Source organism: Fukomys damarensis, unplaced genomic scaffold, assembly GCF_012274545.1.
Source record: "Fukomys damarensis isolate Sample0158 unplaced genomic scaffold, DMR_v1.0_HiC HiC_scaffold_39, whole genome shotgun sequence".
NCBI lineage: Eukaryota > Metazoa > Chordata > Mammalia > Rodentia > Bathyergidae > Fukomys > Fukomys damarensis.
The window spans coordinates 10,040,943-10,057,072 of record NW_022900951.1 but is presented as its reverse complement, the minus strand read 5'-3'; the positions used below and the strand labels follow the sequence as shown (position 1 = coordinate 10,057,072).

Sequence of the window (16,130 nt, the reverse complement as noted above, 5' to 3'; positions counted from 1 at the left end):
CAGTCCTTTGTTTTACAAAGTTCCCCTTCTGACTGCGTATAGGTGTGGTCTTACCTTGACTTAATGGTCTTAGCTTTTGTGATGGTATATAGGTGTGGTCTTAACTTGACCTTGTGGTCTTAGTTTTTACAGTACTATTGTCTATCTTTCTCATGCCTGCCTGTGCCTGAAATCACTCTTGAGGTGTGCCCTTGAAACTAGTATATAAACACCTGGAGTTAGAAATAAAATTGCAGCAGCATTGGCAAACTTCACCTCGGTGTTGAGTGCTTTTGTCTGACTGTCATCGCCGAACCTGCTCCCACCTTTCAGAGAACCTGTATCTCCTCGTGAAATCCCATGTTTGCTGCCCTACGGTCGGTAGCAGTCACTGAATCACAAGACGTGGTCTTTCAGGTACTTGTGTTAAAACATATGGCAGATACTGCTGACCAGCTGCCTGAAAGCCATCCTGGACCCATGTGCTCTTGCCATTCTCACCCTGGGGGCTGAAAAACCAGATACTTGCCTTTTTCCCAGCTTCCCTCACAGCAAGGAGTGGCCATGTGAGTCATGTGGCCAAAGAAATATAAAGATATAAAGACTGGAGGGGATGTAGCTTCTGGAAAAAGATATGGCTACATAATAAAAGGGACTAGTATGAAAATGGTATTAATTCATTGGTGTCACTTCTGTGCCCTGGGCTTTATCTATCTTTGATGTGTGTATGACACATCTTCTCTAGCAGGGGTCCAGCATATATGGATCATAAATGCACAAGGGCTAAAAATATTCCTATGGTTCTAGCCTGATGTCCACAGCAGCCCCGTCCACCCTCTTTCACGACATGCCAATCACCCACTGGGACAAAAGAGACTGAGAGGCCAGTGGGATAGAATCGGCACCCAGGAGAGAGGTCTGGGGCTACCTGGACAATAAGCTGTGAACAGGGAGCACAGGTAACCTCTAGACATATAGAAACACAAAGGGCATACAGAAACAGAGACCTAAGGGGCCACAGCAAGCATCTACTGATGGCTATATTACTTGTGTCCTCTTTTCTCTTTGGCCATCCTCTTTTAAACTTGTTCTTTGGGCCGGGGATTTGGCTCAGTGGTGCCACGCCTGCTTGGCAAGCGCCAAGGTCCTCAGTTCAATTCCCGGTACTGGGGGAAAAAATTAAATAAAATAAACGTATTCTTTAAAATTACCATGACTCTTCTATTTGGGGAAAGAAATCTTTTTTGGCACTAACTGAGCTCTCACAGAATGCTGCAGAAGCATCCATTAGTGTCTGTCCTTTTAGAAATTTGGAGGGATCACTATAAAAGCCTCTGAGCGGGGGCTCCACTTGGGTTGTCCTTACCAGGGTGCTGGCTTTGTCAGGACTCATTAAGCTATGCATTTACTTCCTGAGAGTTTCCATATAATTTATAGTAATGAGGATTTTTCAAACAGGACATTTTGAGCGCCTGCTTTATCTCCTAGGCTTGCGTGCTAATGGAAGTTCTGAGTGACTAGCAGTGTGGGGGTACTCTGCCAAAGAGGGACCCGATGAGTAGTGGGGTGGGGGGCAGTGAGCCATGCACTATGCCAGACTTTATAACCTCGGTAAAGCCCAGGATGCCAGGAGAGTCAGTGTGACTCTGCAAACACAGGAAGCTGGGTTTGCTGGGGGTGCAGGGTGGAGGATAGAGACAGGAGAGAGGAGGGGAGGAGGGAAAGCAGGCAGGGAGCATGGGTTCGCCTTTCAGTTGCAACATAAAACTTGAAAAGCCTTTCCTCTCCATAAATGACTCCTACCTGCCCACAGGACAGGGGTGTTTCTTTATCATCACAGAAGGCTTTTCTTTTCAGGAATGTGAGTCGGAATGCATTTCCAGGGAGAGACACTAATCTTCGGGAGTGAGGCAGGGGGGTCGTGAGAAAGGTAGCTGGAGGATGGCCTGAGATGCCATAGAAATTTATCGCCTCCCCAAACAATAAGCTCATGTTGGTCAACAACGTGCTCGGTTTCCCCTGGTGTAATCCAACCCGCCTCTGCCTGCAGAGATATGGACATCATTTATTTTCCTCCCACTTCCGTCTTTTTCCTTTGTAAAGTATCCAGGAGAGGCAAACCCCTAGGGACAGAAAGCAGATTAGTGGCTGCCAAGGACAGCAAGGAGGGAGAGTGGGCAGGGGCTGTTCACAGGGATGACGGGATGACGTGGAACTCGATCGTGGTGATGGCCGCAAAGCACTGTGAAGGCACCGAACACCACTTTTTAAAATGGTCACAACAGTGAACTTAATATTGTATACATTTCACCATAAAGTTTGAAAAAGTAAGTGCCCGAAGATGTTTTTAGCCCAGGACAATGTTGGAGATTGAAAAAAAAAAAATCCCTCAAGTACTCCTTTTCCCATGCATCAAATGGCAAAAGCAAGGGCTCAAACGTTGACCAAGAGTGGCCTGGCTGCTGGAACTTACCGGCACACGTCGCGTCTGGCATGAGCGTGTGGCCGCTGAGACAGAAGCACTTGTAGCTGCCATGTGTGTTCACACATCTGTGCTGGCATGGCCGGGGTCTGATTCCACACTCGTTCACATCTGCCGGGTTGTTGGAAAATGGAGACAGGTTAACCAGATGGGGAAGCACCTAGGTGCAGAATACTAGCTGCCAATCTTAGAAAGGACAACTGGGCTGGCTTCCCTGGAACCGCTACCTAGTCACCTCTTACGCCACCATAAAAGGCCATCTTGAGGGCCTGGTGAGGATGCGAAGCAGACGGAATGATCATTCGTCATTGGAGGGAATGGAAATTGGTAGGAACACTTTGGAAAACAGGCAGAATCTACTAAAGTTAGATACAGATGTACTCACGCCCTACCAATTCTAGTCCTGGGTACATATGTAACAGAAATGTGGATTTGTGCTCACCAAAAACCAAAAGCATCCGCTGAAATGATCCTAATAGCACTAGCTTTAAAATCTCCTAATGGGAATTAATCCAAATGCTTCCTGATAGGCTAGATGAATGACTTGTAGACACATGCAGCAGAAGATGAGTCTCGTAAACATCATTGAGTGGAAGAAGCGGGGGACACACATGCTTATGTACTGTGTTACTCTGATCCAAGAGGTCAAGACATGCTTCCATGGGGATGGAAGCGACTAGAGGGGCATGGGATTACTCGGGGAAGTGACTACATTTGTACTTTTTAATTTGGATACCAGTTTACATGAGTGTGTGAAAACGTATAGAGTCATATGTACTTGCTATATGCACAATTCTATGTGCATACTACTGGAATTAAAAAGTTAGACATATACAATCTAGAAATTTCTGCCTCTAACGCTTTTCCAGACAGCCTGTGACAGATGCCAATAACACAGCCTCCTTTCCATTGTTCTGGGTGGCTCTGGACTGGCCCAATTGCCCTGGCTCATGCCCTTGTAGAGGGAGCCCTGTCAGGCAGCTGGGTGTCAAGAACAGAAGAGAGAACAGAGAACATTTAATCCCTTGTACAGACGTTCACAGGATGTTTTTAAGTGATGAGAGGTTCACAAAGCTATTATTGATGGATGGATCATAAATTTGTAAAACAATAAATAAATAAGTAAATAAAGTGTAAGAAAAAAGTGAGGATGTGCTCTTGATGCTAATCATGGTTGTCTTTAGGTGGTTAAGATATAGGGCAGCGGTCCTCAACCTTTTCAGCACCAGGAACCAGTTTTGTGGAAGACAATTTTTCCACAGACACAGGTGATGGTAGGATGGCGTGGATGGGTGGTTTTGGATTATTCAAAGGAACTTTTCAACCTAGATTCCTTGCATGCACAGTTCACTGTAGGTTTTGCATTTCCATGGGAATCTAGTTTGAGAGCTTATCTGACAGGAGGTGGGAAGTAGATATAAACACAGATGACACTTTGCTGGATCACTCAAGGTTGCTTCCTGCTAGTTGGCCCTGTTCCTAACCAGCCATAGACCAGTACCATGGACCAGTCAGTGGCCCAGGGGTTGGGAACTCCAGATGTAGGGTGTCTTTCTTCTCTGTGCTTTTCAGTGCTTTCTAAAAGACAGTTTAGACACTGAGGATTGTAACATTTTTATCAAAGTAAAAATAACACAGAAGAAAACTAATCCTTTACAAGGGATTGTGGGTAAAGGATCTTACTTTTGAACATGTAGTCATGTGTGGGGGCCTCAAATATTACATTGACCAAGGAAAGACAAAAATATCATATTCCACAAAAGATAAAAATTCAGCATGGCCGCAGGTACAACAACTTGCCTTTTGCTTCTGACAAAATTTCTATGTGGGGATTTTCCGAGGCCCTTGCTGGACCTTTGATACTCCCTTCTCCACTGCCAGTGCCCTCTGCCCTTCCCCGTCCATCACAAGACCCTAACAGCTTCAAGCAGGAGGAGAGGCTGGAAAATGCTGACCAGACTTAATGGCAAACCCAGGAATACCTGGATCCAACTCAGAGGGGACTCACTCTTCTGTTGGAAGGAGCATTTTTGGGAGAGACATCAGTCGAGGGCTGAGGCCTGTTGCCCTGGCTGGATATCTGGGGAATTTAATCAGGCTGTGATGGGGCAGGGGGGCTGTCAGGGAAAGATAGCCCCAAACTTGAGCCAACTGGCCCACTCCCTCATTGCTAATATTGTACTGGGACTTAAAAACTAGCATGAAGAATATGGTCTCTATTCCAAGTCTCTTGAGAAAGTATTTTGGCACAGAATGCAGAACATATGGAAAACCGAATTTTATGCTATACAACCTGTGTACAACTAGGAATACAGCTGAGCTCACTTAGGAGTGCGTGATTCTTTTTTGATTTTTCTCACTATGTAGCCCAGGCTGGCCTCGAACTCCAGGTGATTCTCCCACCTCAGCCTCCTGACTGCTGGGATTATAGGCGTGTGCCACTATGCCCAGCAGGAGTGTGTGATTTTTGATGCACCTCTCTCAAGCAGCTGGATGGAGATCTAAGAAGCAAGTCTGGGGCCCTGGACTGGGCTCCATGTGGGCAGTGGGACACGAGAGACAGAGATTCCTCTCCAAGGCTGTAGGGCTGCTGGAGTGAAGAAAGGCTACTTCAGTGTGTGTAGCTGAGCTCCGGGCTTGGCAACCAGGGCCAGGAAGGGTAGAATGCAGTGGATGCCTGCCTGTGGCTCAGTCTCCACCCTTGCTTGTTTTCTTTCTTTCTTTTTTTTTTTTGAGGCAGGGTCTCGCTTTGTAGTTCAGGCTGGCCCTGAACTCACTATGTAGCCTAGGCTGGCCTCAAACTCATGGTGATTCTCCTGCCTCAGACTCCCAAGTGCTGGGATTATAGGCATGCACCACCATGCCCGGTTCCGGCAGCCTTTCTTAAGGGCAGCTAGACTTGATTTGCTGCTCTCTGTTCAACTTCCTCATAGAATCAGGGACAGGTTTGTTCATGCCATGTTCTCACCTTCTGTTGATATTTGAGTCCAGAACATTCTTTTTTGTACAAGTGGCACTGTGGATCAAACGCAGAGACTTTGCACTGTGCTATATCTCAAGCCCTTTTTATTTTAAGAGAGAGTTTTGCTAAATTACTTGGGGCGAGCTTGAACTTGTGACCATCCTGCCTCAGTCTCCCAGAACCCAGGTCAATCACTCTTTGCTGGGGGTAGGGCAGTTCTGTGCATTGCATGCTCTGTGTGGAGCAGGATACCTGATGTCCATCCACACCCACTGTGGCAATCAAAGTTGTCCCCAGATGCTGCTAAAGCATGCCGTTCCAAGCTGCCAGTCTGGAGCACAGACCAAGCCACTTGCTCCAGTGAGGCCTTTCTACTCACCGTGATGTCTCGCGAGATTTCCCAACCTCAGCACTCCCAACATTTGGATCTGATCGTTCTTCTTTGTGAGGAACTTTCCTGTGCACTATAGGATGTTTCATGACATCCCTGGGCTCTAACCACTAGACAGCTCTTTTCCAAATGTCTTCAGACACTCACCCTGGGGTAAGGCTCCAGATTTGGCAAATGAAAATACAGGATTCCCAGTTAGATTTGAATTTCAGATAAATGACTAATCCCATCCAATATGTGGAACAAACATGTGCTATACAATTATTTATTGTTTATTTGAAATTTAAATTTATTTATTAAAATACAGTGGGCATCTGTGTTTTACTTGGGGGACGAAATCAATGCAGATTGCAAACCACTGTTCTAGATATTAGAAATAAATACTTTAAGGTCTTCAGATAAACAGCATAGGACAAATTTTACAAATTGTCTTTTAAAAGATATCAGTTATAGCAGGCAGTAGTGGTGTACACCTATAATCCCAGCACTGGGGAGACAGAGGCAGGAGGATTGCCTTGAGTTTGAGACCAGCCTGGGCTACACAGTGAGTTCAAGACCAGCCTGAACTACATAGTGAGACCAGTCTCGAAAAAAAAGAGGAGAAAGAAAGGAAAATATATCAGTTACAAGAATATGAGTATCATTCAACCCAATAATTTCATTTTTAGACATTCATTCCACCAATATACTCAAGAGGGCAAGAAACTGAGGGTTGTGAAAGGATCTGTTTCATCACTGATGAAAGTGTTCACACCAGGGACAGGGGGTGGCCGTGGCAAGTACGTGGTAGCTCCGTGCTGACTGTGGAGGAGGCCTCTAAGAATAGTTTTGCTAGAGTAAAGGGCCCAAAGCATCTAGAGCAAACTACTAGCTAGGTTATAATAAGAATTAGGGGTGGCCCCTCTTACATTATTATTTCTATCCTTTTGCATCTTTGGATCTTTTTGAAAAACATTCTTTTAAATGTACATAGTGGGTACTTTTAAAGGCCCTTTTATTGTCTAAGAAATCCTGTGTGCCATGTTTTGTCCCAAACCCCATTGCGGTGGTGGAGTCTGTGCTGATCCTGGGTCGTGCACTGACCTTGGCTGCAGCTTTTCCCGGTATATCCTGGAAAGCATCTACATTTGTTTGGTCCCACACACTCGCCGAACTTGCACCCGGGTTCGCAGGTGGCTGTGAAAGGAAAAGATGTGCTGACTAGGAAAGCACGGAAGTGGTTGCTGCACAGAGACTGCCTTGGGGACACACAGAGGGTGATCCATCTGCTCTCTCGCCTGCATTCACCTTTCAGATACTAGACAGAGTTTTCCATGAAGGAGATGGCACCCACACTGCGACTCCACCAGTGCCAACTTACTGTGCTCATTAGCTTAGCACCCTCCTGTCTTTTGCGTAAAGAAATACAAAGCCTCACAGAACTCAGTCAGATGGTTCTGCCTGTCACCACAAGACATGTAACCAAAGAACGAGGAAGTGGACCCCAGAGGAACCCTGGAACAAGTGCCAAGGGATCAAGCTCTTTTTAATGCTGTGCTTATCAGTCAAACTGAACAACCCACAGATTGGAGGCAGGGGTGCTGCTTCCAGTCCTCAGGATGGGAACTCAAAGCATGATGATGGTGCCATGATAAAGGCAGAATTTGCTTCTTGTGTTATTCACCTCTGTAACCCGGCACCTCACACAAAGTAGGCACTCAATCAGAGTTTGTTTGATGCACAAAGTAGGAGGAGAAATAACTAGGATAAAATGTAACTGAGTTGGGGACAAGAAAAAAAAATAAGCCAGGTGTGGTGGTACACACCTGTAATCCCAGCACTTGGAAGGCTGAGGCAGGAGGACTGCCAAGAGTTCGAGGCCAGCCTGGGCTACGTACTATGTTCAAGGGCAGCCTGAACTACATAGTGAGACCCTGTCTCAAAAAACAAAAGAATACTGGGAGAAACAGGCTCGAGATAAATTGGGATACGATAGCCCAGAGAGTACTGGGAGGAATTGCTAGAGGATACTGGGGGAAAATGAGCTAGAGAGTATTGGGAGGAATGGCCTCGAGAAAAGAAACAGGAAAATACAGTCAAAGATGATGGCTGTTTGAGTCCACCTCCCGAGGAAGAGATGAGGAAGAAAAAGCATTAGATAGGAAGGAAAAAAAAAAAGGAAAATGACAAAACCCTAAGAAAGGAGGCACAGAGAGCACTGCAGGCTCTCAGCAATTTCTGGATCGAGTAGCAGCTCAGGAAAGAGTCACCCAGCAATTGCCCAGGAGTGCTGCTCATGCTCTGCCTCTCTATTCCCTGGCTCGGAGCAGGCCCACCTCTCAGCATGGCTGTTCCTAAGACCCGAGCATCTTTACAGCCACGCTCTACTTGTTGTTGTTCATGTCGCCGTCCTTTTCCCAGTTTCCTCTTCTCAAAATCTCAGTAATCTCTATTTTTTCCCTTTCTCTCAGATCACTCAGTTACAACACTCTATCCTTGTTTATACCACCGATTGAGCCTTGCAACAATTATTTTGCTAGTTAATGGAAACCGCCTTGTCCCCTGAGGTCTGGGACATTATGCTGAGCCCTTTTCTCTCCTGGGATCCGTGCCTCACTGCGGCAGGGTCTAACAGCCCAGGTCCTTGTTTCCTGGCAGGCCAACCTCTGTGCAGTTAACATCCCAGAGCTGCAGTGGGACCACGAGGAAGCTTGGCTTCTCTTGAAATCTATTTCTGTCTATTTCTTCCCCTGCTCCCTCCTTTGCTTCCAGATTTCTTCTAAGAAGCAGCCCTCAATGGACTATTTGTACAAGAATCTCCGTTCAGGCCCTGATCCTAGGAAACCTGACATCAGATACAACATTCAAGGGTTGGAGAACACAGTTTTTGTTTTGTTTTTCTGGTCCTGGGGATCGAACTCAGGCCCTTGCGCTTACAGGGCACGCGGCAGAATCACTGAGTTAAATCCCTGGCCCTAAAGAACCAGGAAGATGTGGCAATTCCGAAGTTACAACTCCTCCTTCTCTTCTTCTTTTGTTGGTACTGGGGATCGAACTTAGGACCTTGTTCTTGTGAGGCAGGCGCGGTGCCACTGAGCTAAATCCCCAGCCAAGAACACAGTTCTGATCATGCCACATATCACACAAAGTCCTCATGTGATCTGTTGCCTCCTGAATACAGGGTGGATGGAGAATCAAGTCAAACCCATCGTGATCTGGCCTTGCCTTCTTTTCTGGCCTGAGTTTCCACTCTTTCCTAGATATTAGCAACACCATGGCCAAAGTTCTTTAGACCTAACCTTTGCTTTCTGCTTCTTTCAACTGTCACCTCACCCTAGCGCCCTCCCCCCAGTGGTTAGCATCCTACCCATCCTTGGAGGACCACCTTTCAGAGCCTTCACGGACTTCTCCAGCCAGATATGCATTTCCACCCAACTTTGAGACCTAAAACATTAGGCATTCTTTTGCTTCTATCCTTAACTTCTATCTATTATTTGAATCTAAGTGTCATTAGGATGGGGACCGAACATTTATTGTTGCTTTTCCTGCAGCATCTAATAAGTACTGTAAACATGCTATGCAGTATATGCAAATAGTTTTGACTAGTGAGTAAATAGGTATAGAATTTTCAGTAGGGAAACATTTTAGGGCCCTGGACAAATTATAACTGAGAAAGTAGGGGAAAAAAGTGCTTCCCCTACAAAGTTTTTCAACGTTTAGAGTCAAAAGAAACAGATTCTAATTTCCAGTGTCTATTTGGCTATGGATGTGTACTTTGGGATAAAGCTTTAAGTTCAGATGTTAGAAAAATAAATATTTTATTTTTTTAAAGCCCTGAAGACCTCTGATCATTCCCTGGAAATTGACTTCTACTCTGGAAGTCAATTTCCAGACAGGAAAGCCCAGGATAAGTGTCAAACAGCACATCGGAGAAATGGTGAATAATACCCTCTCTCTACAGTCAAATCTTCAGAAAGATGTTTTCAATTTACAGTAACTTTGGATCTGTGACTTGAACAGCCAATCCACAGCAAAGGGAAATTCAGTCTGTGTCTAAAATGGCCAGAGTGAAGTATGCCTTACATAAAGTACAACTCTTTTGTTCAGTTCTCTCCAACTCTCCTCCACCTGTAGTTTTTCAATAGGAATTTGTTTGTGGACGACTCCTTACTCCATCTCGGTAGTGTGACATACGTTTTAAGGTTAATGATATGGAGTTGGTAGAGACCCTGTCCTGAGGACAGATTTAGACAGGGCAGAGCTCAGGAACTGGAAAACTCCAGCACACAAGAAAGCAGAGGCTTCAGAAAAACAGAGGGCGGGTAGATGGATAGAGGAGAGGGCTTGGGGTGTGGCTCTGCTTGTTGGGGCAGGATTCTCCTAACCACAAAGCCCACACACTGACTTAGAAATCAGAAACCCAGCAGTCAGGGACAAACCATCCCTATTATTTGGTGCTTCAAGAACCCTATGACTTTAGCCAGGCATGGTGGCACACCCCTGTCATCCCAGCTCTCTGGAGGCTGAGGCAGGAAGATCACTGCAAGTTCAAGGCCAGCCTGGGCTATGCAGTGAGACTCTGTCTCAAAAACCCAAAAAGAAAAAAAGAAAAGAGAGAGAGAGAGAGAGAGAGAGAGAGAGAGAGAGAGAGAGAGAGAGAAACATACGAATTTACCATCTAGAAGGACCATGCAAATGAATGAAATGTGACACATACTTTGGCTATGAAGTCATGCAATTTAAAACTTAAATATTTGACTGGGGCAATAGAGGTGCTGATGATCTTTTTGCTTGCAAAACTTGCATATTGAACATTTTGCTTAAACCTTCAACACCCGACCTTTAAAGTCTCACTTCAAATTCTTTCGTGCCTGTGGATGTATGTAGTCAGGAAAGCCCGGGGATGTGACCAGCCATGCAGACGAGCCACACCGCTCTGAGCCAGAAAGCCCAAGATGCCCTCCTTTATGCGCCAGGCCTCACAAGTTTTATGGCAGCAGGTACTGAGATTCATGAGACTGGAAGAGAGGTTCCAAATCATGTGTCTCCCGTGGCTCTTACCCCTTTCCACCTGACTGACTTCAAATACAAATGTTATGTGGTCTAGAAAAAGAATCAAGCCGCACCGAATCCTCCCCTCACCTGGTGCGCTAATGAACCAATATCTGTGATGAGAATCTTTAGTCCCCTCCGAATCATTTGTAGTTTCCGAGGTACTTTCTACCTGTGCCAGGTAATAAGCACACTCTTTAATGCTTATATGCTGTACCCTCTGAAGTAGGTCCTACTTTCTCCATGTGGCAGGGGAGGAAATGGAGCTTTAGTGAGCTTCCTACGTCACCCACCGTCAGTCAGGCTAGTCAACGATGCCCCTGATTGTGACACTACATACATCCAAACAGGGGGAGGACCCATCCCCCACCTCATTAACACAGTTCCCCGGGAATGTTCTAACTTTATCTGAATGGGTAATAGTGATAACCATTTTTTTTTTTTGAGACAGGGTCTCACTAAAGTCACTAACTTTCCCGCCGCGTCAGCCTCCCAGAGTGCTGGGATTACAGACATGCATCACCATGCCTGGCTAATCTTAATTTTTCTGGCATTTTCATGCTCTTACCATCTCCTCACACGGGAACTGCGGTGGCAGAGGTTTTGCATAGTACTGAGCGTGAGGAAGGGGCATCAATGGCTTCCATTGTTTCATGGATTTCAGATATTATCTAGTTCTGCCTTCATCCATGACCAACCCAGACAGTTTGGACCAGCTAGAGAGGAGGTAGCATTTTTATTCCTAAAACTAGCTAATATTTTCCTTCTATTTTCTCTCATCGAGGAGGAATCAAATCTGCATCCCTCCTAGATTTTGCATTGCGACTATTGGTCAGTACAGAAATTTGGGTTAAAAAAAAAAAAGCAAGAGAGAACTCTTGCTCATCTGTCCTTTCCAACCCTCTTCAAATTATTGGACCCTGCTCTTAGAGCCCAAAGCAGATGATGGTTTCTTAGTTTGCAATTTGTACAGAAGAATTGGAAAAATACTTAAAATCTTTCCTATTCGCATGCATTTCTCGCTATCATCTAGAAACTAGCCTTATGAACTTTAAAAACGTAAGTAGCCAATCCATAAGGTAAAAGCTTACTTTTTCATGGCTAAAGCCTACTGGTTGGGTGATTAATTAGTAAAATGTTTATTTCATATGAAATCAGTTAAGAAAAACTATAATTAAGAGAAGAAATTAATTGGTTTATTTTTCTCCATCTCGGTTTCTCTCGATTAAGAAAAACAAAGCCCAAACTGCCAAATTATACTTACTAAGATGATAACAGAGATAAATGACAAGACAGTCTCTTAAAGTAAATCATGTGATGGTGTCAGCCATAGCCTCCAGAGTCCGGCAGAGACCTTGGGGATTGGTAGTTATCCACAGATAAAACCCTAACGGTCCTGACCCAATTCGGGGTTGCAAGGTGCCCTGAGTTTTTATGAAAATTACCTTCACAGACTCCCCTGCTGTTCCTTCTCCAGCCGTAGCAACAGGCTAGTTTACTTGCATAGTGACAAAGCCCAGGCTGGCGAGCCAACACCGACATCCTGTGATCCCTTGGACTGTGGAGAAAGAATCACACATTAGTATTGAGAAAACAGTAATGGCAACAGAGACTCTGCCCTGCTACCACCTGGTTAATTTCAAGAGACCTGAGGTAAGTGCTAAATTCCACTTTGAAAGCCTAAATTGTGAGGTTGGCAGCCTCTGCCACCATCTCTCGCCAGCATTCCTCAATAGTTTGCTCATTTCCTTTGCCCAGGGTTAAACCAATTTTGTTACATAACCAATAAAGCTGAGGCACATGAAGCCAGGCACAGCGATAGTGCTGTGTGACTGTGATCCCTGCACTCTGGGAGGCTGAGGCAGGAGGATTACAAGTTTGAGCCCAGCCTGGTTAACTCAGCAACTTAGCAAGATCCTGTGTTAAAACAAAAATAAAAAAGGGATGGGATGTAGCTCAGTACAGGATCCTGGGTTCAATCTGCAGTACTACAAATAATAATAATTTTAAAAGGTTAGGGCACATGAAAGTGATCCAAAATTTATATACTTAAATTTGGTATCTTTCAGGCTATGTGGCTTTGGCCGAGACAAGAGATCCACACTTTACCTCCCTGAGCAGACTGGAATCACTGCACACTAGGGACCCTCCAGCACCAAGCCCTCTCGTGTTCCACAAGAGGAAACCCGGCCACATAGAGTGGCGTTATAGCTCCAGCTTGGCCAGCTGTTGGGGATGCCAGCCTAGGGAGCCTTCTCCTCCCACGCTACCTCTTGGAAACAATTTGCTAAATAAGCTCTAACTATCGGGCAGGAGTCGCCAAATATTTTTTGTAAGTGGCCAGATGGTAAATATTTTAAGCTTTGTTTTGTCCATGAGCAACAGCAGCCACAGGCAACAACAAGCAGATAAGCATAACTGTCCCAATAAAACTTTATTTCTGGACACGGAAATGCAAATTTGGTTTGCTTTTTATGTGTCATGACATAGTGTTCTTTTGATTCGTGATCAACCATTTAAAAATGTAAAAAATGATCTTAGCTCACGGACTGTGGAAAAATGGGCTTGAGAGAGGGAGCCCACAAGCCCCTAGCAAACGCCCTCAGTAGCAACCAGGGATGAATCAACTTACTGTCTTGGTGTTGGACCCGGTCACTGTCACAAAGACTTACATCCCGTATTTTATGGAGGGCAGTATTTGCTATTCCTCATGCATTTTAAATACACTGTAAAAATGGCTCCCGGGCTCTTTAACAGACAAGGAATGCACATTTTACCATGTGCTTTCTGCAGCAGGACTGAATTTTATGCTAGTTAATAATAATTTAGCCAGGATCAGACAGTTAAATGACCTTGTAGGTTTGTCTCATGCTCAGCTTCTCCCACAAACTTAGTTGCTCAGTTGAGAGCTGTAAAGACATGGCTTGAGACAGTTCATTAGCAGAGTACAAAATGCAAGGAGGAGTTTATTGTTTGCTTCTTTCTGAAGGGCTCTTTTTCCATTCTAAAGTGGAATTTGGAAGTATTCATTCAAGCACTCAGAACAGGGTTTCTCAAGCTCTACAGGACATTTTGGCCAGACAATTCTTAGTCATTGGAGGCTGTCGTGTGCATTGTAGGACATTTAACAGCATCTCTGGCCTCTATAGGTGCCGGTAGCATACACCCCTCCAGTTGGGACAATCAGAAATGTCTCTAGACATTTCCAAGAGTCATCGTCCATGAAGTACCATTACTTTGGAGTGAACAATTATTGAGCATTTCTGTGCTCCAAGCATTGATTTCCTTACACAGAACATGGTGCTGAAAAGGAGCGGTCCTTGCTGTCTTATGTTCACTTACCATCTCTTGTAAACAGATTCACTATAGCATAGAACAGCATGGACAGTGTTATTATGATGCTCTGTACAGTCCCCGCCCCCCTGCAGTGTTGGGGATCAAACACAAATCCTTGAGCATATTAGGCAAGCATTCCACCACTAAACTACATGCCCAGCCCTGATGAAGCTTTGACAGAGAAATAATGTAGCCATTTGTCATAATCAAATCCACATATTAGGTTAATTACACAGGTACTGTACTAGGTACTGAGATTGTAGGGAGTATATGAGAACAGCCCATGTCCACAAAGAACATCGATTTTAGGGGCAATGATGGGTAAGTAAACATAACTATACTCCAACATATGAACCCTACAAAAGGAATGATTCTCAGAGCTAGGGGAAGATGCAAGAAATTCTGTATTGGGATGGTTGCATGAGGAGTTTTCTAGAGAAAATGGGGTCCACTATGAACCTGGCAACTGTTGGAAATTATCCAGGAGAAATGAGAGAAGGATGTAGGGTGGAGAAGACGTTCCTGGTAGAGAAAATAGGCAGTGTCCAGAGAAAAATGGCCTGCATCCACTGAGAACATGAGAAGCTGGTGGCCTGAAAACTGGAATATCTACAGGGGCAGTGTTTGCAGCAGAAGAGGGAATGGGAAGCTAGAGGAATGGTGGGATGCAGAGGAGCAGGAAGGAAACCAGGAGTCAGAAAGAAAAGGTCCATGTCCATGCAAACATTTTGTCCATCCCAAGGGCTCTGGAGAGTTATAGAAGGATTCCAAGCAGCAGGAAACATCAAGGGTTTGGCAATGTATGCAACAGCCTCTAGAAAAGTAGGGTAAGCTCAATCAGCTCAAACAAGATTGCTGAAATGGTTGCATGTGAAGTCACACAAAAACAAATGGAAGTTTGTTGAAATATGATATTTTTAAAGGCCTAATTAGAAGCCAGCCCAGGGTCTCTGGTACAGGTGGCCAAACCTATTTTGTATGTACTGGTCAAAACCAATTAGTTTGGATTGCAAAGAATACTGCCTGGGGTTAACTAACAGCAGAAAGTTACCAGAAGATGAAATTCATATATTGCTTGCACGTTACCGCAGCTCTCCAGAGAAATCTTCTTTTTCTCCAGCCTTATTGCTTTCACATGCGTGCCTTTGGGTGAAAAGGTAAAAGCAAGAACTCTGAGATGTATTAATTTCTCCCAAGTCACTGTTTTTGACATTGTATGGTGTCATTTATAAAGCTCTCCAAAGTGTTAATGACTCACCATTGGGCCATTTGAAAACTTGTGAATGAAGGAAGATTTCTCATCCTCTCCTAGGAATTCCTTCCCTGGTCACAAACACAGCTTAGTATTATGGCTCTGTTGGAAGGTATCAGCAATCTGTCATCAATTCTAGCCTTATTCATTTGTTTAAATGGAGCAAACAATAGTTGCTTAAGAATCAACTCATGAGCGAGAAGCCGGTGCAGCCCATGGCTGCTCTGGGAATGCAGTGACATGTTCGGTGCATATTTCCTAAAGGAGGCCATAAAGTGTGCGTCAGTGCTGTAGGAAAAACCATCTGAGAAGCCTGAGTCTGTAAATGAGCGACATGCCTTTTAATTAAGAAGTGTGAGGTCTATGTATTCACTTGGTTTGGAGAGATAGCTTCAAAGAGCCAGCCACAACTGGTTTAACCATCAAAGCACACATCTGGTCATGAAAATGGAAAAATAGTTTAAAGGGGAAAATCATTAGTAAATAGAATTGCTAATAATTAACTTGCTGATTTGTGAATGCCAGAGGAACTGATTTATTACACCAAGAATCCAGTTCTGTGTTCTGTTGCTGGTTTTTTTAAATGCACATATGCAGCCATTTAAAATTATAGATAAAAATTAATTATTAAAACATTTATGTTCACCACCTACCTCACAAGCCCAAGGACCCGAGTTTGATCGCTGGTACCAACTCA

General features: G+C 44.6%; 1 protein-coding gene across 3 annotated transcripts in view; it reads right to left on the bottom strand.

Annotated features, from left to right (window-relative positions):
• The window catches only part of Egfl6 (EGF like domain multiple 6), a 54,084-nt gene that overhangs the window by 28,312 nt on the left and 9,642 nt on the right, over positions 1-16,130 (bottom strand). For all 3 annotated transcript variants that reach the window (XM_019206050.2, XM_033760316.1, XM_010613966.2), the window contains exons 2-4: positions 12,291-12,403; positions 6,898-6,990; positions 2,453-2,572 (exon numbers count right to left, since the gene is read on the bottom strand). In XM_019206050.2, the coding sequence (XP_019061595.1) occupies positions 2,453-2,572; positions 6,898-6,990; positions 12,291-12,403 (326 nt within the window). The remainder of the gene's footprint in view (positions 1-2,452; positions 2,573-6,897; positions 6,991-12,290; positions 12,404-16,130) is intronic.